Source organism: Aythya ferina, assembly GCF_964211825.1.
Source record: "Aythya ferina genome assembly, chromosome: 2".
NCBI lineage: Eukaryota > Metazoa > Chordata > Aves > Anseriformes > Anatidae > Aythya > Aythya ferina.
Genome location: NC_140297.1, coordinates 32,126,647 through 32,149,248, shown reverse-complemented (window position 1 = coordinate 32,149,248; position 22,602 = coordinate 32,126,647). Strand labels below are relative to the sequence as shown.

The following is a 22,602-nucleotide window of genomic DNA, read 5'->3' as shown; positions in this document are numbered from 1 at the left end:
CCAGGTGGAGTAGCAAATTCTGCACAAGTTCACAATTATATGCAGTCAGATGGAGCAGTAAATCCCACAGAATATGAGGAAAAAGACTTATGAAAAAGCAGAGAAAAGCAGAAGAAAATAGGGGGAGTCAATTCTGCAGAGGAAGAAACAAACACTTATTAAAGAAACTTCAAATTAAAATGTCAGAAAAGTTATGCAAAAGCAGGAACTGGCAGAATTCAGTACGCAGCTCCTCTCTGTTCTTCCCCTCCTTCCCCCACTCAGTTCGTGAAGAAAAGTAAAATAATTTCAGATTGACTACAGCAACAAGCAGGTCTTACAAAATACTAAAGACATGGAAAAATAAGTAACGTTGTTGAAGAGCAGAAAGAAGTGTGAACAGTCATTTCCAATATATTAAACATCAATAATTTGTCAGACTTTGATTTTAACTCCATTATTACAGATATAGTAAAGAGGTAATTTCATCTTAGTTGCAAATAAGTTTTACACATTTTGAACATGCTATCTTTAGCAGCAAGCCTACATTGATATGCTTTTGAAAACCAGCAAGATCCCAGGGACACTGAAAAACTCTCTTGTTCCAACTAATGGTTAGCTTTCCACAACATCACACATCCTATTTAACAATAGTTTGCAGTAACTAGAAAACTGCTGGACAGTGCAGAGTTCTAGGTCTTTTCTTCATCATCTATTAATATTACTCTTCATCACCTCTATTAATATTACTTACCTCTCGTTCCCAACAGAAATGATTTTATGCCAAGTAATTCCATGAACAACTGTAGGGTTTCTGGTTTTGTTGTTAATGGAATAGATTTCATTTAAATATTCCAATATTGCTTTTAATTTCACAGTGAAAAGCAAAGCACAAAATCAGAAATCCCTGGACTTATTCCCTTTCTCAGGAAAAAAAAAAAAAAAAAAAAAAAAAGATTCTCATACCCCATGATCTTTATCTTTACATAAATATTTATAGTCCACCTTTTCTAATAGGTGCAGTTATTATTTTTTAAAAATCTGGGTAAGAAGTGCTATATTAAGTCAACTTTAAATGATCTATTCAGAAATTAAGCAACCTTTGCAAGGGTTAGACTCCTTAGAAACTACGCTGGTATTTACATAACAGAAACAAGCCCCAGCCACACAATGATGTTAATGGAAGATATTTCAAAGCATTAGACAGAAGTAAATAACTGCAAAATACATCCATGAGTATTAATTCACCACTCAGATAGTATTTAGTATTAAAGAAAAATAAGTCTCAAAACAACAGGTTAGCTATTCCCTTTAAAAACAAATAAATATTTTCTTTGTCTGTCTAATGATTTTTATACACACAGATCAGTTCAAAAAATGCAATGGCAACAGGATGTAAACATTTCCTTAATGATCTTACAATTTATAACAAGCAAAGCAAACAACCAAACATCAGTACCTTCCCCTGTTGGGATTCAGCATTTACTTTATAGCTCTACAGATTAGCAAGAGCCTGGTCCCTTAAGGTTCAAAGAGTTTAGATCAATTTAACAGGTTACAGTGCTGTTGCAAGTCAATGTTGCTACACAGGAGACCTATTCATTGCATCATCATACAACCTAAGGAAATACTTATGTGCACTGGTACTACAAACAAATCCTATCTAAAGGGGTTTGTCAGATAGTATTTGAATAAAATGTGTAATGCTTACATATGCCACATCAGGTCTTTCAATGGTCTTTCTGACAATTTAAGTATCAAGGGAAAGCAATTCTCAATAAATATTTCCTGTACTTACTGCACCATAGCACAGAGCTTCTAGTAATAGAAATGCCTCAAGGGCTTACAGCTCATGTTGTAAAAATGCAGAGAAATTTAGTATAATACACAGTACTTGAAGCTTCCTATAGCATTTCAGAATTTTTCACTCCCAGAACAGGCCATCTGTGAAGTTGACTGACCTATAACATTCAGTCACAGTAGCACTGCTTTACTGTTTCGCCTCTCCCTTTTTTTTTTTAAAAAAAAAAAAAAAAGGTATACTTATCTTCCATGTAAACAATATTTATATGAACATATATAAACTATCTATATGCACGCTAGATAAGCTGTAGATTAAAAAGTAGAACTACCATGCTGTTGTAATCTGCCATGACTTAAAGTATTGATGTTTACAATATGTTAGAAACAATTTAACTGGCCTTATACTGAAGGCACACAGATTGGTATTTAGATGTAACACAACAGAAAAAGTGTTTTTAAATACCACCTATTTAACAGTTGACACACTGTTTTTCAGAAGGACCTGTAATGTTCAATACACATTCAATACTTGGTACACCCTTAATGAAACGTACTTAATATTCTTACGTTCAGCGTATTGCCCATTCTCTTATTTGTGCACTACTATTTAGAGCAGACTTTGGGGATGGAAGTTTTAATTTTTCTGTGAGCTATTGTATCCTGCTCACAGCTCTGCTGTCACTTCCTGGACTGCAGTGAGAAGTCAGAAGATTGTTATTTTGCAGTGGGAAGATGAGCTAAGGAGTAATTAGGATTTTTAAAATAAAATAATAACTGGATGCCCAGTGTGAGATTCTAGTGGCTTTGCATTATAAGGGAACTTCTGTACCATGTCATGCTTGAGGTTTAGCCATCTAATGTGAAAAATCATTACTTAATAGCTTGTGTATAGCCCCTTAATAATTCAAAGTGCAGATTTGTTCCTGTAGGAGCAGTGCATAGTCTGCCATGTTCATATGCCATTCTACCTCTTAAGAACTGTAGAAAAACTAAGATGTATAAGAGAGATTTGCTACTAACTTTTTTTGCAGCTAATAACTGTCAGAAAAAGACAGAATATCAACTTATAAAAATGATTTAGAATGGACGTATACAATTCATGTATGTTTCACATACGTGGACAAATAAAAATAAGAAAGCATAAAAACACTACTTGTAGTAAAAGGTAAAAGCAATACAAATTCACTCCAATTACATTCTGTGCAAGCTTACCAACAAGTTCTTTTTAAAATCTGATGTACCTGAATGGGCTAACCTAGCATGCAATAATTTTTTATTCAAAATTGGCAACTCACTACGTTGCTTATGCTGTTGATCAGTGTTTCAGCTATTTCTTAATCTACCACATTCCATCAGCAGGAAAGATAAAACCATGATCACTAATTCTGAAATTATTCCAAAATATTTCTATTCTGCAGGAGAATGCTCTAAGTATGGCCAATGAAACATAAGTGGTAGACTCATTAAGCAATCTGTAAAGCTATAAAATTTAGGAAAATCTTATCATCTGGTGTGTGTCACAAGATTAGCATGCTTTGTTTTGTTTTGTGTTTTTTCTTTTCCACTTTCAGGTCAATCACTGGCTTAATTTTCCACAGATCCTTTTGTGTGTCAAAAATAGTGAACCTGTTTTCACACTTAATTAATTAAAACAAATAAGACTCAATATGATGCACACTAAAGCAATGTCAAAATTGCTGATGTAACTCAGTTAGGGATGTTGGATACTGAAAGTCTAGGAAGAGAGACCCCTAAAGGCTAGATTTAAAGATATTTAGGCATCTAATCTCTACTAAAAACAATGTTTCTGAGCTGTCTAAACACAAGTAACTTGGTTATAGTGAATGTTTCTCCTTTATTCAATTTAAAATGACAACAGACAGGAATACATATTTGCAATATGTTTCTTCAAGGGATGAGAATATTGGAAAATTTACTTCCTTCTTCTGAAAGCTAATTTCACTTCTGGCTATTGTTTCCACAGACCATCTACTGCAAGAAAAGAATCATTAAAAAGATGCTAAATCAACTGGAGTATCTTGGAATTTGGGAAATTTAGGAAAGTTCAAAATTATTTCATATCAGCCACCAGTGGGATACATCAAAAATAAAGATATGCTTTTCTACTGAATGCCCCATGCTGCTTTCTATGGATAATTCACTGCCTGAACCACGCTGCACTGTAAGAAAAAGAGGCCTAGTATGAAACCCAGCTGTTTACTCAACGTAAGAGCAATTACTGCCAATTTGCCAATTTTCAACTCTACAATCAACAATTCTCCAAGAAACCCCAACAAATTACATTTCTATGAGATAGAACATGTAGCAGATAAATACAGCTTACTATTACAGTGTTTTCCCCAATGCTTTTATAAGCTGTTTGAACAAAACCAAAGCAGTCATAAAATAAGCCACCTGTAAAGGGTTATTTTACCAACTGTACTAGAAATAGATACTTGAAGTGTGGGTGAATGAAGTGCGAACCATATGCGACGTTGCACAGATTTGAGATGGGGACTCTCACTCCTCAAAAGGACTTAAGTCAAAGCATGTTCCATATGCAACATTCTTCTTTGGAAGTTTGAGCATTGGCTACAGATAATAATGGTTCACTTTCTACTGCAGGTTCACCTGCAGTAACTCACTTTTCAAGCATGAGATAAAGATCATTCAGAAACCATTGTTAATTATGCATCTATAAATGAGGAGGCTCTGCAGAAAATGCCCAATGTGTGCAAATACAGCTTTAGAGCTAGAAATGAAAACAGAATACCATCTGCACTCTTTCTTTAAAGACGGCAATTGTGCAAATAATCCTTTAATGATTAAACACAAGTATTAAGAATTAAAAATGTTAAGATGCTTATTCACATCCAGAGGCAATTTTTCAGTTTATTAATAACATTTACAAAAATATTTAGACAGCACCATAGAATTATGCCAGCTTTAAAATTTATCTGAGATAAGGTACCCCCCAAAATAGCCTTTTCTTCATGAACAGCCTTCATCTTGTTTTATAGGACAGTGATGTCCTATAAAGTGCAGCTGGCATATCAGTCACTTGCCAAATCCATTCCATCAACACAAAAGTTCTGCACATCCTAATGCAGGACAGTGTTCCGCAGGAGTGAGATATAAAAATAAAGAAGCAAACTGACCTGGTTGTGTTGTGGAGCTCATTGCTCTTGATGGAATGATAACTTGTTAACGCTGTAAAGTCAAACTGTGGCAGAAGTTGTTCAGATTTTGAGGTTTTGCCTGAAGTGGAGTGAATCTGTATAAAATAAAGAAAAAAAATTTTTGACCTATATGTTAACAATATGCTATTTTAAGGGATAATAATTATGTCAGCCACACTTAAACAGAACATCTGAAATATTTTTCAAATCTACATGTTCTTTCATATACATTTTTGCTCTAAATTCAAAAGCAAGGGACCACTGAAAATAAGACTAAAGCTAGTATTTTTCAAGCTTCAGGTTAGTCTAGATACAAATTTCTACTATAGTTCATCTGCAGTCACACAAAAATGTAAGAAAGTAAAGGTTGAATTGGTTGTTTACTTTTTCAGTAAGATCAGGGAATTTTAAAACCTGTAAAGTTTGAAAGATTGAGGAAGAAGAGGGAATACATCTTTGCAGCTAAGCAGCAGCCAATTCATAGTTTTACTGCAGACATTTGCAGTCAGCCTTGAAATGTGAATGTGCAGAAGCAGATCAGTATTCAAAAGTCTTTCTGGAAAATGTACTACTTCCTTTATCTCCAATGTTTATATAGTTTAGAATTTGTTGAAGTAATTAGCATAGTTGAATGGATCTCCCACTTACTAGCTAATGACATCTCTTGACACCACCAAGATAGTTGCTAATAGTGTGGGCTGCTCAAGAGTAGGGCAAGGAATTTTTTGCAATTTCTCTGAATCTTCTCACAGTCCTACTGCATTCTCAGTTCAATGCAGAAGCAGAGGCAATAATGTTCCTCTAATATTTCCTTCTGCTGAAAGTTTAAAGCTGCAAAGAGGAGGCTTTCAGGAAACTAAAATATATTTTCATTCAAGCATGATATACGCAGCATAATGGCAGAGAGGAGAAGGGTGTAGTGCATTACGATGACTGTGACTACCCTATTCAGCCACTGCTCCTGAAGCATCGAAGCAGTCAAAGATATTCTTAGTACTGAATATCTTAGCAGCTTTTGTCACTTTTTTAAACCACCAACTGCACATTTAGTTTCAAGCTGAGCTCAGCCAAATTTTTAGATTGTATATTGTATTTTACAATATAATTATAATATAACCAATTTTAATCATTTAAGTATAGCATCACTATCATTTGAGAAAGGGAAAAAATCACACATTTAGATACATAACTTCTGCTTTCGTGTCCACTAAAGTAGCCTGTTCAAACAGTCATGTTATTTGGACACATCCAATGTTCCAGGAGACAGCATCTGGAAAACTTAAGATTCATGATACTTCATGGAAATGCTGAGTCTTTTTCTTTGCTTACCTTGTGCATCAAGTTTCATGAAATATCAGATGCAACCACTATTAAACTGAACAGACTCCACTGTTAATCTAATCCAAAACCTCTATTTGTGCATATCTTTACGCTGACTGAGGCAGGCAAGTTACTTCCCCATCTAGCTCCAGGAAACGTCAGTGAGTGCAAGTGCATAATTTAGGCCAGCAGAGTTCCAGGATCATTATTTAATTTCATAGAGCTCATTATTAACTTAGCAGCTACACAGATAATGAAGAACATCGTCCATGAACCCAACAGCCATTTATTCAGTATCCAGACTCAGTTGTTGACTATGTGGTACCTCACAGAAAGTAGACCTCACAGGAAGTGTATATTGATGTTTAACTGTGGCCTTTAGAATGAGTTTTCAGTAGAGATTTAAACTAAACATAATAGAGTCTGAACATCACATTTTGACAACATTCTAATGAAAATGCTTCTATGATCACCCTAACTAAAACTACTCTAACTTTAATTCACTTAGACCCTCACAGATATTCAGATAATATCAGATATTTTGAGCTAGTATGAACAGAGATTAAGCAGTCAGTTCAAACAGGATTCTCAAGCAGCTAAACTTTCACTTCACATTAACAAATCTTCACTTTTTCCCCCAGTAAAAATAACTGCATGTACTTTGCAATACCTGTACAAGACAGCAAGATATCAGTAGACATGCCTAGCATGTTCCTGTCAGTGCGGATGCTCCACACTCCCTCAACACAACAATGCCACCCATCCTGAACTCTGCATTAGGGATACCAGTTTTGCTAAAACTACAGAAAAAAAAGCTGCTTTATAGGTCTCCCATACCTTTCTAGGGCAAGAGCATTTATTCCTGGTGGAGAAAGATGAGGTTAGGGAAGACTTAAACAAGGCAGACATAGATAAATCTACGCAAGCTGATGAGACGGATGCTCCCATGAGTGCTGAGGGAGGTGGCTAATGCCACTGCAAGCCCACTCTCATATTACCTTGAAGTCACTGCCATCAAGAAAGGTTCATGAAGACTGTTAAAAAGCAAGTATTACTCCTGTCTTCAGGAAGGGCAATGAGGAGAATATGGAGAACTACAGACCAGTCAGCCTCACCTCAATTCCTGGGAGCAAATAATCAAAGAAGCTATTTCCAAATACCTGAAGGAAAAGACAGCGATGGGAAGTAGTCAACATGTATTTACGAAAGAGAATCATGCTTGGCCAGCCTTATAACAATCCAGATTAGGTGAGAGCAGTGTCTGTGGTTTATTTTGACTTCAGCAAGGCTTTCAACTCTGTCTCCCATACCATTCTCACAGAAAAGTCAGTGAAATACAGATAGGTAAGTGGACAGCAAGGTGGGGTGAAAACCAGCTGAGCTGCCAGACTGTGAGCTGCAGCCCAAAGTCCAGCTAGATAGCACTCTAGTGAGTACCCCAGGGACAGATACTGGTGCCAGCAGTTTTTCACCAAGGACCTGGCTGATGGTTCAGATCATATACTCAGCAAGCCTACCGGTTACTCAAAACTGGAAGTTTGACAGAGCAGATGCTTGTGCAGCCATTCAGAGGGACTTCAATGAGCTTCAAAGGGATGAGGGGGCAGGCTACTTGGGCGGTGTCTGTGGGAGAAGGTAAAGGGCTGCCACATACTGCTCACAGCTACTCCAGCCAGACCTGCAGCGGCCCCACTGCAGGCCAAAGCCAAGCCTCTCACTGAAGTTTGTGGAGCCTCTGTTTAATCATACTTAAGGGCAGAAACTGTCATCCAAAGAGAGACGGGGTGGGAGGCAGCAAAACAGTGAGACACAGGGGGAACACCAAGGCCAGCAGAGTAGGAGGTGCTCCATAGCAGAGCAGATAATCCCTGCAGCCCATGGAGGACTCACAGAGAAACAGACACTGCTGAAGGAACTGCAGCTTGTGGAGAACTCACACCAGAATAGAATGAGAGAAAAGGAGCAGAGAGAAGCTGCTGCACCCTAAGCACAGCCACCCCCTCCTCACCGCCTCCCTGAAGGGACAGAGAGCAATTTGTGGTGATAACAAGGGTGGGCAAAGAGGCACAGGGAGTGAAGTTAAGCCTGGGAAAGGGGAAGGAAAGGTGTTTTCCCTGAGCATGCAAATGTTTGGGGTTGTAGTGCTTGTTTCTCAATACTTAGTCAGCACTCACACATTTGTATTAACTGGAAATAAATTTGTCCAAACTGAGTCTTTTTTGCCCACAATGATAGTTGAAGAGTGACCTCCCTATCTTTATCTTGACCTACAAGCTCTCTTGTCCCTGTTCTTCCTATCCTCTCTCCCATCCTGCTTTGGGGACTAAGCGAGCAGCTGGGTGGGAGTGTGACTGCCAGCTGGGGGCAACCCACCACAGTGGGCCAAGAGAAATTTCAATGGAAAGTGCCAAGTCCTACAACCCAGGGAGGAATAACCACACACACTGCTACACACTGGGGGCCAACCAGCTGATGGGCCCTGGGGAGAAGTTCAACAGGGCCCAGTAACATGCTCTTGCAGCAAAGCCCAGCCACATCCTGAGCTGCACTATGTGGTGTCACCAGCAGGCCAAGGGCAGTGATCCTTCCCTTCTAGTCAGCTCTGCCAAGATGGTTTCTGGAGCTGTCCAGATGCATGTCCAGCTCTGGGCTCCCCAGGACCAGAGTCACACAGAAATACTGGAGTGAGGAAACACTGATGATACTGAAGGCACTGGAACATCTCTCTCATGAGAAGAGGCTGAGAGCTGGGACTGTTTAGAGTGGAGAAGAGAAGCTCTCAGGGAGAGCTTATTAATGGGTATAAATGCCTGATGAGGTGAGCATAAAGACAGAGACGGGTTCTTCTCATAGACACACAGTGACAGAACAAGAGGCAACATGCACAACCTGAAGTATGGGGAATTCCATCTAAACATCAGGAAACATGTTTTCTGCTCTCAGTGAGGCCAAACACCTCTGTGACAGGCTGCCCAAATTGTTTGTGGAGTGTCCATCCTTGGAGATCTTCAAACCTGACTGTACACCATCTGGAGCAGCTTGCTGTAGTTGACCTAGCTTTGAGGATGTTGTTGGACAACATATCTCCAGAGGTCCCTTCCAACCTCAGCTACTCTGCCATTCCATGATGTGGAAGTTCAGAAATTTTCCCTTCCAAGACCACCATGGACAGCACCACCAAATATTCATTGAGGTTAAACCTGCTGAGAATAACTCCCACATAATAAAGCATTCTGCTGGGATCCCCATAAAAAAGATTTCTGCTAATGAATTTTGTGAATTCAACTACATCAGTAGTCTTATATTTTATGAAGTGATGTTGGCATCCTGCCCAATACTCTTCATATAGTTCTTGTAAATCCAAAGCTTTCATTAAGCCAAGTGCTGTTGTTCAGGTTCAGCTTTAACAACTCCTTGCAACTATGATACAAGGTTCATGTGACAAAGCTCACATTTAGAACCCTGAAAAATTCAACATCATCATGTGCAGAATTATACCACAACAGACACTCTTATTCAAATGCACTTCTGCTGATAAGCTGACATGCTTCATTTCTTTCCTTTTACGGAGGGAATGTCATACTGTAAATGAGACAGCATGAACCACAGTGCCACATACTTTTTAATGTTAGCACTGAACCAAAGGAAAAAAAAAATAGTGCTGGCCACAGTAGATTTAAATTCTATGTGGGATACTACAGCCCATGGGAGATGCATTTATACTTTACTTCTACCCACAAAAAAAGAAACAGCATACAGCTCCCGATCTGTCAAATCATGTAGATAAGTAAGTGGTTCCAGGATTCAGTATAGATTATCCGCATTCCCTAAAGCAATCCACTTTAACTAGATGATAATTCATCTCTTACTTTTTTAGCCAAAATAGAATCACCTAGGTTGGAAAACACCTTCAAAATCAATCCAACCACTGACTTAACCTACTGAGTCCCATCACTAAATTATGTCCCTTACGCCACAACTTGGCCATAGCCAATACACAACAAATTAACTTCTACCTTCATATGTGTCACTGGAGGTAATGTGCATGTGACTTGGATGCACTCACCTAGGAACAATGATCCTGCTCCTATTCCTTCAAAAGGAATTAACTTAGTAGTTTGTGTACTCCAAGGACTGATGCAGCTTTGAAATTGCTACAGAAGAATGCTATGAAACAGAATTTTGATCTTCATGCCCAGTGGCCACCATAAAGCTTACGTTTCCTATGGCTATAAATAGATGCAACGTTTTCAAACAGAAATAAGCATATCAAGTTAATACCATTCATTTAAACTGTCATCTTTCACTGTGCTATCCCAAGACTATATTCACTGACTACCTTTCTTCTACCTCATGCCTATACTTCAAAATTCTTTTGGGAACTGGGTTTCTGAAACAGAATACACTGAAAACAAAGCAACAGAATTCAGATAAAATAGATATTTCCACTTCCCTCTTCCCCAAGATTAATTTTTCACATACACTTTTGAAATAGTTTCATAGGCACATAGTTTTCAAGACTACCTCCCAATGACATCTTCCAGATCTTTCTCTTCCAGCAGGGTTCTCTATCCCACTCATGTCTATTTGTAAAGAGATTTAGAAAATCAGTGTACAAAACCTTGCAGATAAAAATACAGAATGTTACATTTCATTAGGTTTTGAACATGACAGGTTCCCTAGTAATCTAATTGATTCTCTGCTGGATATACTGTTTTAAAATAGCTTTCAATTAATTATTCCCAAAATTGTTGTCTCATATTTGTGATAAAAATGCTGTAGGTCATTCACCTCAAGGATCACAAGAAAAGCACAGTAGTCACTTCTTCTCACAACAGCTTGTGTGTTAAAAAACTAAGCATCTACAACAGCTGTGAGAATTAATACAAACCCTGTTGTCCATTGAGCAGTTTAGCAAAACACATGATTTTAAAAAATCTGAAAGAAAAAAAAAAAAAAAAAAAAAAAAACAGCTGATCTCTACAGGGCATGAGTAATGTAATGGTTAAAAAAGAACACTGCTTCCAAGTGACAGTTTTGTTTTATTTTGCACAAAAAGAATTTTGAATAATATTCCTACTATACATAGTGAAAATAAGAAATTAAAAATAATCAACCTATAGATCTCATAAAAGGTACTGCATAACAATATAAAGACTGAAAGACAAATTACAGTAAACTAGCACTAAATTCACCCACATAAACCAAATGCAGAGTACCAAAATTCAACCCTTCTAACTTCATATGAACCTTCAAAGTTTGATGGGAAAGTAAGCTGGTGTATGGAAAAGGAGAAAATTAGGGTCGACCTTGTCTATAATTCACACCACCATTTCTTAATACAAAGCCCTTAAAAGCATCACATCAAACAGGGAATTTGTTACTGATGGCTGTATCTTCTGTTATTTCATTTTTACATTTGGTTTATAAATATAATGTAAGAATAAGGTAGAGTAAAGCCATGACTATATGCAGCATAAGATGATTGGGTAGTGACCTTTACGGCCAACTATAGTACCGATTTCTTAGCAGCATTATCAAAGTCTAGTCCAAGAGATACTGGGGTATATAAGCCCTTTCAGTGGGAATTTAAGGCTGCTGTAGAACAAAGTTTTCAGTATCCAGAGCTCAGTACAGGATTAAATATTTTACAATAAGGTATTCAGGTACCTTACTCTTAATTAAGTATCTGCTTCAAAACTTTTTGAAGTCAATAGCAACTACATATGTCGACAGGTTTGGTATTAAAGAACTACTCCAGCAGCAAGTTCTGGACTGTCAGACTTTTACTTCCCTATTAAAATCATGTTTGGCATGTAATGAATGCCTAGCAAAGTAGGTTTTTTTTGTTTTGTTTTAAACAGAGCCTGTACAGAATTCACAACTAGACTACCATATAGCCAGTTGTAAATCACAAACACGTAAGTATACTGGGTGGCAGGTGATGCACCATGTTGCGCAGAAGGGCAATTAGGACCATACAGTCCCTTCCTCTCCTACCAAGAACATGCAGCACATGCAAGAACATGTAGATGCCGAAGAACATGATGGTGATGTGTCTCAGTGCACATCAGCTGCATGCCCACAAAGCCACCAACCTCTCCTCCTACCCATTGGAACTGGGCTGTCTTTGCTGGATGTGGAAGTCAAAGTGCCAGGAAATTCACATTATTTCTTCTGAAATATGATATAACTGTACTTTTCCAGTATGCATGTACAATATCACACCTCACATGCTGTGAGCATACTGCTCGTGTGGTTTTCAGTGGGAAGCCTCAAACTTCCAAGAAGACAAATTCTGCTTTCTGAAGTCCTCTCAAGCTAGCAAGAGAACCACACAAGCCATTTGGTCAAGCTTTTTTTGTGTTCACCATTCACAGATGAAGCAAGAAAGATTTCCGAACAGCAAGATGTGATGCTGCCTTCCACCAGAAATGAGCCTTAGGCCTCCATCATCAGGATCAAATATCATGCTGCTAAGCAGCTGGCTTGACACCACAACATATTGGTACCAGCATCTGCTCGGTTTCCCAGTGAAGACAGTTGGCAATAGGATCTGTCTGTGAAAGCAACCTTTTTTTTTTTTTCAGAGACTTGCACAAGCAGTGTGAGCTCTGCACCAACACCGACACTTTAGTCAGGAGATATTTGAGGGAGGCAGGACTTCAATAATCAATGATTTATTATCAATTATGATCAATAATTTATTCATCCACTGATAACTCCCCCCACAAAAAAAAAAAAAAAATCTCTAAAAATGCATGAGAATAAATGTAATCATAAACTATGAGAATTTTTAATATCTGGTTATACTAGAATACAGAAAGGAAAGAAGGAAAGGTCATGGCCTGTTTATTCTAGGTACTCATACACACAGAATAAACCATAGACTTTCCCTTCTAGATAACTCAGATAAACCTAAAACATAATAAAGTAGATGCTACTTTGCCCTTTACTTGCAAAGACAGAGTAAATAAAGAATAGGGGAAAATGTCTTTACCTGAAGGTCCTCATCTACAGTTATCTGAGAGGCACAGTACCTGAATATGAGACATATCAGAGCACCAATACTTCATACAGAAACGCACATTTGCATTTCTGCAACATATTTATTTAGAATAACAGGCTAAAACTCATGAAACAACAATTATTCACATACGTATGTGAGTCTGTGTCTCAGACAAACTCTATAGGAAGAAACCATTATCTAGAAGAGGAAGCCTCCAAAGGGAGTCTCAGACAATTGCCCTCTATATGAATCACTCTCAGATCTTTTAAAAAAATATTCTCTTAAAGTGATAAATTCAGATTAACAAGAGAAAACACAGGAGAGGGGCTATAGGCACATAAGAGATGTTAGTGAGCTTAGTAGGAAATAGAGGCAACTTGTACGTGTTTGTTTTTTTTTTTCATAACTGTGATGCATTACAAGAGACATCCAATGTTATTTAATATGTTAAAGCAGCCAAGACAAAATTTTCCATTTAAAATATATAGAGAAGTAAATTTATCTGCTTAGAAGCATCAAGCTGATTGTTGGTTTTAAGTTATAAAGAATCCTCTGTTTTTTGTTGCTTAATAGCCAAGGATTTTTCAGTTCATTGAAAAATTTTCAGTCAAATTTTCCACAGGTAAAGCATACGGATAACCGGACATTCTCTAAGTTTTTAATATATAAACTTCTGATGAAATTTTATATTTGCTGTCAATGAATTTTATCAAAGTGTGGAACTATTTTTATACTAGTTTCTACATATATTAGGCTTCAATTTTGACTTCCTGATGTCTAAACATTTCACTAATGCTATGCTTTTAAGAACTTGTCCTTTAGTGGTGGATTTCTTTACAGTAGAGCTTTGCTTTTCTTCATAAGATACATTTACAACTAAAACTGATGTAACAGTATGGTTCAGCAGGGACTAAGCAACACATGGAAGTTTGATCAATACTTTGGCATTTCCCGCAGTGAAATGCAAGCCAAGAAAACAGACTTTCTCCATCGGGTAGTTAAACCAGATCTCAAGCAGAAGAAGTTATTTTTATGCAGAATTGGTTTTCTATGATTTCACCAATGTCACTGAAAAAATAATAATAATCAAACATTATATTTGCTTGTTTATAATTTGATAACATGACATAACTTTCATATAGGAACTTACCAGCCACAGTACAAAAGAATTATTAGTGCACCCAACTGATGAACTGAACTCATAAAGCAAAGCTTAGGAGAAAATCCTGACCTCTGCTGCAAGCCCACACTGCAAAAAAACATTTTTAAGTTTCATGGAAACTAAGTCTTCTTCAGAATGGTTATAAAAAAAAACATTCTAACCAAGTTCTTGTCAACTCTCTCTCACTGTCTGAAGTTTGAAAAAAAAAAAAGACACCAAACTTGTCAAATCAACTGCCCCCAGCCTTTCCCTCATCAGATACTGTGGGCGTACACAGTGTCACAGATGTTTTAATGCAAATATTTACGTACATCCGGTTAATCACACACAAGCTTACAAATTCATGTATCTCAGACATGTTTGTCAGTTCCAAGAAAAATGTTTTAAAAACATATCTAATGATAAGCTACAGGCAAATCTCACTTATGAAAACAGTTCTCTATCCATTTTCTTTTGCACATAGTTACATACATAAAAAAGAATTAATTTTCTTCTTATCAAGTGACTCAGTTTCCCTTCTTTTTGCAGTTATAACTATAGCAAGTATTTTAGTTTGAAAGATTTCACACACGCGGTCATTTCAGTTTCAACCACGTGGACTTGTTCTTTCAGTGCTAGAACTTGATTTTGAATTGCATATTTAATATACTCAAAACCTCAAGAAATATCACAGCTGAAACCACTAGGTCTCGCAAAGACTTCAGAAAAAAAAAAATTGAAAAGAAAAACATCATGCTGCACAGCAACTACAACAAAAGAGCATGTAAATGCAATAAAACCTCATTCAATTCAGGTGAAAAGAAAAACACAAGCATATCTGAGGCTCAAAAAGCTCAGCACTTATTCTCACTCAAACATAAGCAATCCTGACTGCATGAAAACAGTTTGAATTAAAATGAAGTTTTGGCAAATACATCAGGAGGTGCACTGCAAAATACTGCATCTGTCATTAAAAGAGAGAGAGAGAGAGAGAGAAAATGCATAAAGATGTTTAAACACATCAAAATTTTATTTTTTTTCTTTCTATTCTGCTATGAAAAACAACAACCCAAATACCCATGGAACAGAAAACATCTTCAAACAGATACACTAAATTCAGTTGTTGGCCCCCAGGTTTTGTTAAGTTTGTTATTTCAGAGCTCTTAAATGTGAAAGGAGGAGTTTGGTGTTTCTTTTTTATTTGTTAGGAATGAACAGGTAGGAGATATCAACCAGTTAACCAAGCACCAAATTCATTTTATGCTTCAATGAGACTGTATCCCCCTTGCTTTTGTCTCTAATAGATAAAACAAACAGCAAAAGGACTATCTCCTTGTTAAAAATAATAATGAGTGTTCAGCCCTGTCTTAACTGATAGGTTATATAGCACTGTCTGTGACTTATCCAAATCTATCATAGGCAGGTTTTTGGTTGTTCCTCCCACCATTAATCACAGGCATTAGATAATATAATGATTCTAATTACTGCTACAAAGCCTTGAGAGGCCAGTAGCATCTGAAACTGATGGGGAAATATGTCAGTTTAAAACAAAACAAAACAAAACAAACAAACAAACAAAAGATTTTCAGGTTGCAGAAGCAACTTTAAATCAAACCATCACCTGTCAAAGTAATGTAAACAAAGATAATGTCAAACAAAATAGGACATTTCTTAAGCCTTTGGGATTTGAACAAAAGTGCACGTACAGATTAGCGGAGGTACAGAGGCAGGAAGGGGACACAATAGATGGTGGAGGTGGAAACACAGCGTGGTTTCCAGCATATGTTTTTTTTTGGGGGGGAGAAAACACAGCAAACAACTTTTCTCCTGTAGCTCACAGAGAGATGGATGTTCCATCCATCCAAAGAAATCCAAAACTGCAGTCACAGTCTGTAACTCCTAGCACACATATTGCTCCATTCTGAAAGAACTGGAATTAAGAGAAAAACACAGATGTAAGGTTTGTGAATATGCCAGGGAGGAAGATGGTTTTAGCATTTTACAAGATATTCAATACAGAATTTAACAGTCCAGTTTTCAGAAAGATCAGGTTTCTAACTGATAGAAATACAGTTTCTACCTACCCTCCGTCCCCTTCCTTTAAAAAATAAAAAAAATTACCTGGGTATCCAAATGAACCATCGCCTGCCCTTCAAGCATAAATCACTTTGGTAACTGCATTTCTATAGAAAAGGAGAACTTAATGAAAGTGGCCAGGGATTTTTTTCCACAACAGGCAGGAAGCATAAGAAAAAATAATTAAAATTATAGCATTATATTTGGATTTACTGCCAAACCCATGTAGCAAGTAAATCCAGATGCACAAACAGGAATAGATTTTATGTCCTTCTGCTGGCAGAGCTCCAACAACCTGTCCTCAGCCCCTGACAGCTCGTACAGCTGCAGATTTCCTGCCTCAGCCTCTTGACGGCAGGCACTTTGCTGCAGTTTTTGTTAGCACACCTACCAGACAGCAAATTCAACTAGAAATGAGCCTCGCCAGAAGCTTCATCATAATGTTCAAAGACATTATGCATGCCATACGGCGGACTTAAAAAGCAAATAAATATCCCATTAAGTATTTTCCAGTATATCCAGATTTTTTCAACTTTTTTTTTTTTTAATTTTTATTTTTAAATAGCACAGTAATTAAATTTGTCCTGAGCTATGGGCAACTTCACGTTCAGATTTGCCTAAACAAAGTTACTTTAAACTAAAACCTAACAAAAATATGAAAGCAAGAACAGAAAAGAGATACCTAAAGGAAAATGCCTAACCTATTTCATCACAAAATAATGAAAATTATTTAATAAAGACATTTGCTTAAATAAAGGCATAGACATTCACACTGAAAAAGTCCTTTATTTGACTTCAGCTATGGCTGTACTTATTGGCAGTATAGAGTTTGAGCTTAAAACTAGTAATTATAGAACAACCACACAGTCCCACAACTAGAAGAAGCTGCTTTCCTCATGAATGTAAACATCCCTAACCATAGACCTGTGGCTAAAAGATCCTGCGTAAAACCGGATGAGGTCTCCTGAGAAATGACTTCAGTGACGCCATCTCCTTTCAAAACCCACTCAAATTTCCAAGTGAGCCAAATCTCAGGTCATTTCAGGCTCACAAAACAAGAACCGGGCTCATGTGACATGAGCCTTCTTTTAACTCAGGATTGAGTGTAACCACGATGCGCTATGAAGGATTTGTGACTAAAGATGTTTCTGATTAATAAATTAACTGTAAAAATTAAGAAAATATATGACCTAGTTAAGTGACCAAAATAAAATAAAATAAAATAGTAACCTTCTACTTGCCCACAGAAAGACATTTGAGTATTCTGCTAGTTCAGTGCAAAACACCAACCTGGCTTCCTGGTAAAATTAAGAACTGTTTTCATGGAATTGATACTATCTTGGACAAGTACGTTCAGTTCACATTTAGTATGCTTCTAATTTGAGTAATCTAAAAGAAAGATTAGTTGATGCATCTGCTAAAAATTTAAAGTTTATAGATGCTGTGAGGTTTAACACTGACGAAGCAGCTACTAGTGTGAAATCAAGAGAAGCCTCGGTGATTTACAGTACTCCTAGCACTATCACACACAAAAAAAAAATCCATAAGAAATAAAAGAGTAAGCACAGAATTGACCCTATGCTGACAGAAGTCAACAGCACACAGGCTTTTCAGGACTAAGAAGTAGGCCTGCAGATGCTGCAGCTGCACGTGCATTTTATTAGCACATTAACTGTTCTAACCATTTGATCACCTAACAAAGTTGCATTTATTGTTTTTTTTTCCCTCCTCTTTCCTGCTTCTCCTCAAATCCCCAGAAGATAGAAGAGATCACTGACAAAACTGTCTAAGGCTGGCTAACTCCATCATCAACATCACTTCTTTCTCCCTTCTCCCCGTCTGTCTCTCTTCTCTGCCTCTCTCCCCATTCTTCTCTATGTGTCTTCGTCTCCCTCTGCCTCTCTCCCCCTCCCTCTTCTCCCTCTTCTTCGTCTTTTTGATATAAGTAGGAAGAAACTTTGTTTCTCAAAGGCAGGTAGAAAGACCTGCGGATACCCAAGAATAAAAAACAACCCCAAAGCTGAGAATCAGCAGGAAACAGAAGAGGACATGGAAGAGGTTATAAGAATTTGCTGGGCTGCCAGAAGATGATGTTTGATCTTGAATGACATTTCTGAGTTTCATCCCAAAACTCGCCTTCAGCTAAAGCAGTCGATTATGATAAAAGGACAAGGAAAAGAAGCAGTAAGTGAAAGTATAATGGTGTTCAAAAAATGCAGAATCTTCATCCAGCAATAAATGGAAGTATGACAGCATCTGCTGAGGAGAAAACAAGGGAAATAAAGGAGGTGCAAGGCAACTCGTGTGGTAGGCAAGTCAAAGAAGCCCCATTTCCATGTACTTTTTCGGTGGTTAAGTAGAGAAAGACAGCAAACATCTCCGTTTCAGTAGGGGGAAAGCATTTTCAGGGGACGTGAAAATTTATATTAATCCAATAAGAAGAATCTGATCCTTCTGAAGTCTATAGCAATGATCCAATGTGCTACTCATTTAATGTTGTAACAAATATTTATTGGCATAGTTCCAGTTTGGGACAATAAATAAGACACTTTTCTGGTGTCTACTGCTTCTCTCAATGTTTCATGCTTCTTTTCTTCTTACTTTGACAAAAACAAAAGATCTTCACATGAAAGCAAAAAAGCAAACATGAAGAACTCATGAAGAAGTACATTGGCTTTGCTCTTTTTCTAGTCTCATGACTAGAAAAAAACTGTGGCAGGGAAAAGTAACATGCTGATAACTCACCAAAAAAGCTTGTTCATGATGCACTCCATATAGCAAGAGAAATAAGTAATAGGGTCAGAAACAAAATTATAGGCTTTTCTCCCATGGTACAGAAACTTTCCCACGTCAGGGATATCTGCTACTACTATAAGTGAAAAAGACACCTCTTCCTCAGGAAGGAGGGACTTCAGTGACCTATGTTTAGGCAAGGAAGTCATAACTAACTGTGAGAATTTGCCAAAGAAAATGCATTACAAACTACAGCAGCTGTTCTGATGAAAAATATGCACTATTACTGTTTCCCTGCCACAGCCAAACCTCGGTTAGAGAGAGAGGGATTGAAAGCTGAAAATCTGTTCTTTCAAAATGAGATGTCAGTCCCATAATAAACACAACATAGAATTGTAGATCTTATTTCGCTGATGGAAATGTTATTTCCACTATTAATGTTTAGGATATTAAGAGTAAGAAATAAACCCTTTCATTTTGATTCTATTACAACATACGCTTTTGAAATAATTTGGCTGTTGTCATTATCTCTGGACAGCTCCCTCTGTCAAAGAACAGCACTGTTCAGAATGCATTTTGCATCTTATCTTACATCAAGCTATAGGCCTTGAATACATCCCCTATGTATTCTGAAGAGATAAAAGTAACACATTTTTTCAGGTAGATCTTTACAAAGATTCTCATCATGTTCTCCCTCCTCAATCATTTTGTAAGCAAGGTGCTTCTCACCCTCACCCCAACAATTGTGTTTAAGGGGAATTAACAGATGCACAGCTGCCTGCATCCTACTGCAGATTTCCAGAGTGCAAGGCTTGAACCCCAGCAATATACACTGACACAAACTAAGCACCACAAAAAGCTTGTTACTTTTAATCACTTTGATGGAAAAAGCATTATAAATGTCCATTCACCTCCTGGTAAAAGAAAAATCAGAAAAAGCTATCTTTCAACAGCACAGACCGTCTCCTTCCTTTCATCTTCTCCTCCATACCACTTACCAGGACAAGAGCCTACTTTTGACGCCTATACAAAAGCAGAAGGAGCTACGATAGCAATTCTACACAGCAGTTATGCACTGTCCAATGAGCGTTTGCACTGGTCTGCATCTTTCACATTTTAATTTTTCTTCACTATTTTCACGCAGTCAGAGAGCACAGGTATCAGCAATGAAATCAAAAAGCTGTGTTTATACACACTTTTAGGTGCATTTCACAAAATAGCAAGAATAAGAATTGTTGTAAGGGCCTGGCTTGCAAAATAAGAATATGCAATTCCAGTGACCACGTTGCTGGGGGTGGACAGTTTCCCCTGCCTTGGAAATCCAGTCCACACACTACATCAGAACTGATCTGCCATCTCTATTATTATTATTATCTATTATTGATTGTACTAGAAAAGCATTACTATGTAGTATTTAAGAGAGAAAGAATTAAGATATAAAAAAATAACCAGCAAATACATCTTAGTATTTCACAGATTAAAGTATACCACCCTTATTTTTTGTCTTATTTGAAATTAATGAGCACCATACCTTATTCACGTCTAGCCAAGGTTTCACAGAGACTATTTGAGACCACTGTTAAAAATGTTGGGAGCAGAAGAAAAGAACAGAAAAAAAACCTCTTCTAGTATTTTTTTAAGAAGTCTGATCACGCCCATAAGCAGAATCCTCCAGCTATGGAAGAAAACAGAATGGTAGAGTTTGCTGGCAGGCAACAGAGAGCGTGCAAGCTAGCTGCACGCTCCCTCCAAATCACTTGTATCTCCACTCGATCTCCAATCCTCTTCATTTATCCCTTGTCTCCTAGTCTCATTTAACAGCCATTAGTCACATGTTAACACCCTACAGTCACAGCCCTCTTCCAACTTCCAATTCTTCTTAAAAAGTCACCTAGAAATCCTGATTTTTATTTAAGCAACTGAATGTCAGCCCTAGTCTTCTCCTTAGACTATTTATAAATAGTTAACCTCAATTTTCAGCAGCAAGAGCAGAACCAGGCTGACATGACTTACATTCCTCTCAACTCAGTATGAAAGTTAAACGCAAACCCCAAGTATTTTTTGAAAATACTACCAAAAACATTTTATAGATAAGGAAATGTCAGATAGGACAGGTCTTAAAGGTCAGAACTTTTAAGGACTGTAAGCTCTGATGACCAAGGCTCCCTCCTTTTCACTACCTGAAGGAGTCTTCCCCTCAAGCTTGGGAACAACTCACAAGAAGCTGATTTAAATCTCATATTGACTTAGTTTTTGGTATCTTACAGATTGACTTCATGGTACTGATCATTATACATTAGAGACAGGACTGAGATATTTTGATGTTAATAATTATTACTATAATTATTAATATTTATATTTTATTATAAATTGATTAATAATATTTCAATGTTAATTATTACTTTTTATTTACAGTACTTTTGCCTCATTAATTTATAGAAGAGTTTGCTAATAATTTTATTACTGTCTTGCCCTTAAGAATTCATGTCTAGCCCTTTATATGAAAATTATATGCATGTTTTAATTGAGTTAAAGTAGTTTTAATTGGAAACAATAATAAGGGTTCTTCTCTTTCCTACTTGCCTACATTTGTGCATTATTTTCTACCTCAGAGGTAAAGCTCAAAGTTAATAAATTGACATGGCTCACTTACAGGAATTATTGATCCTGAACAATAGAAGTAGTTTTTATAATCATACATCTGAAGACTGCAATATGCCATCAGGAATATTTGGTGAAGTATCTGCACAACTATGACTAAAGAGTAGCTTATAGACATCTTTCGGGTCCTTTTGCTGGCCACAGCATGTGCTCCAGAAGTCAGAGCTATTAGCAATGCTCCAAGGGGTAGCTGGCACCTTGGTGACTGTTACCAACAGTTCCAAGGCCTTTTTCAACACCACTTCTTCCAGCGATCAAACTCAACTCTGCCCATGGCTGACATATCATTCACTTGAACACTGGATTTCCCATACGGATTGCTTTGATTGTGGCAGAACAGTAGACAGTCTAACATCGTATCAGAAGCACAAACAGTGCAGCACCTCCAAACAAAATAAAATGTACTCTGGTTCTCTTGTTCAGACATGCTGAATCCATTTTTCAAACATTTCTGGTTAATTGCATTATTCTTACAAGCTCCCATCATTTGGAGCAAAGTGAGTTAAGCTCTCCCTATTTTTATATTCCATGTTCCTGTCTCTCAAATTTTCCCTACTATGCACGCTGCCTGATGTGTTGACTTACTATAGTCCTTTAAAGGAGTTTGCCTAATAATAATTGACTGATTTTTGGAAAGGGTCAATGTAATCATTACAGGTTGTTCTATTCATAGTGCTGTGGTCTTTACCTGCCCCTTGGGA

General features: G+C 37.3%; 1 protein-coding gene across 2 annotated transcripts in view; it reads right to left on the bottom strand.

Annotated features, from left to right (window-relative positions):
* HDAC9 (histone deacetylase 9) overlaps positions 1 to 22,602 on the bottom strand; it is a 290,614-nt gene that overhangs the window by 252,257 nt on the left and 15,755 nt on the right. For both annotated transcript variants that reach the window (XM_084510992.1, XM_084510989.1), the window contains exon 2: positions 4,941 to 5,056. In XM_084510992.1, coding sequence (XP_084367118.1) covers positions 4,941 to 4,962 — 22 coding nt within the window. In that variant the 5' untranslated portion in view covers positions 4,963 to 5,056. The remainder of the gene's footprint in view (positions 1 to 4,940; positions 5,057 to 22,602) is intronic.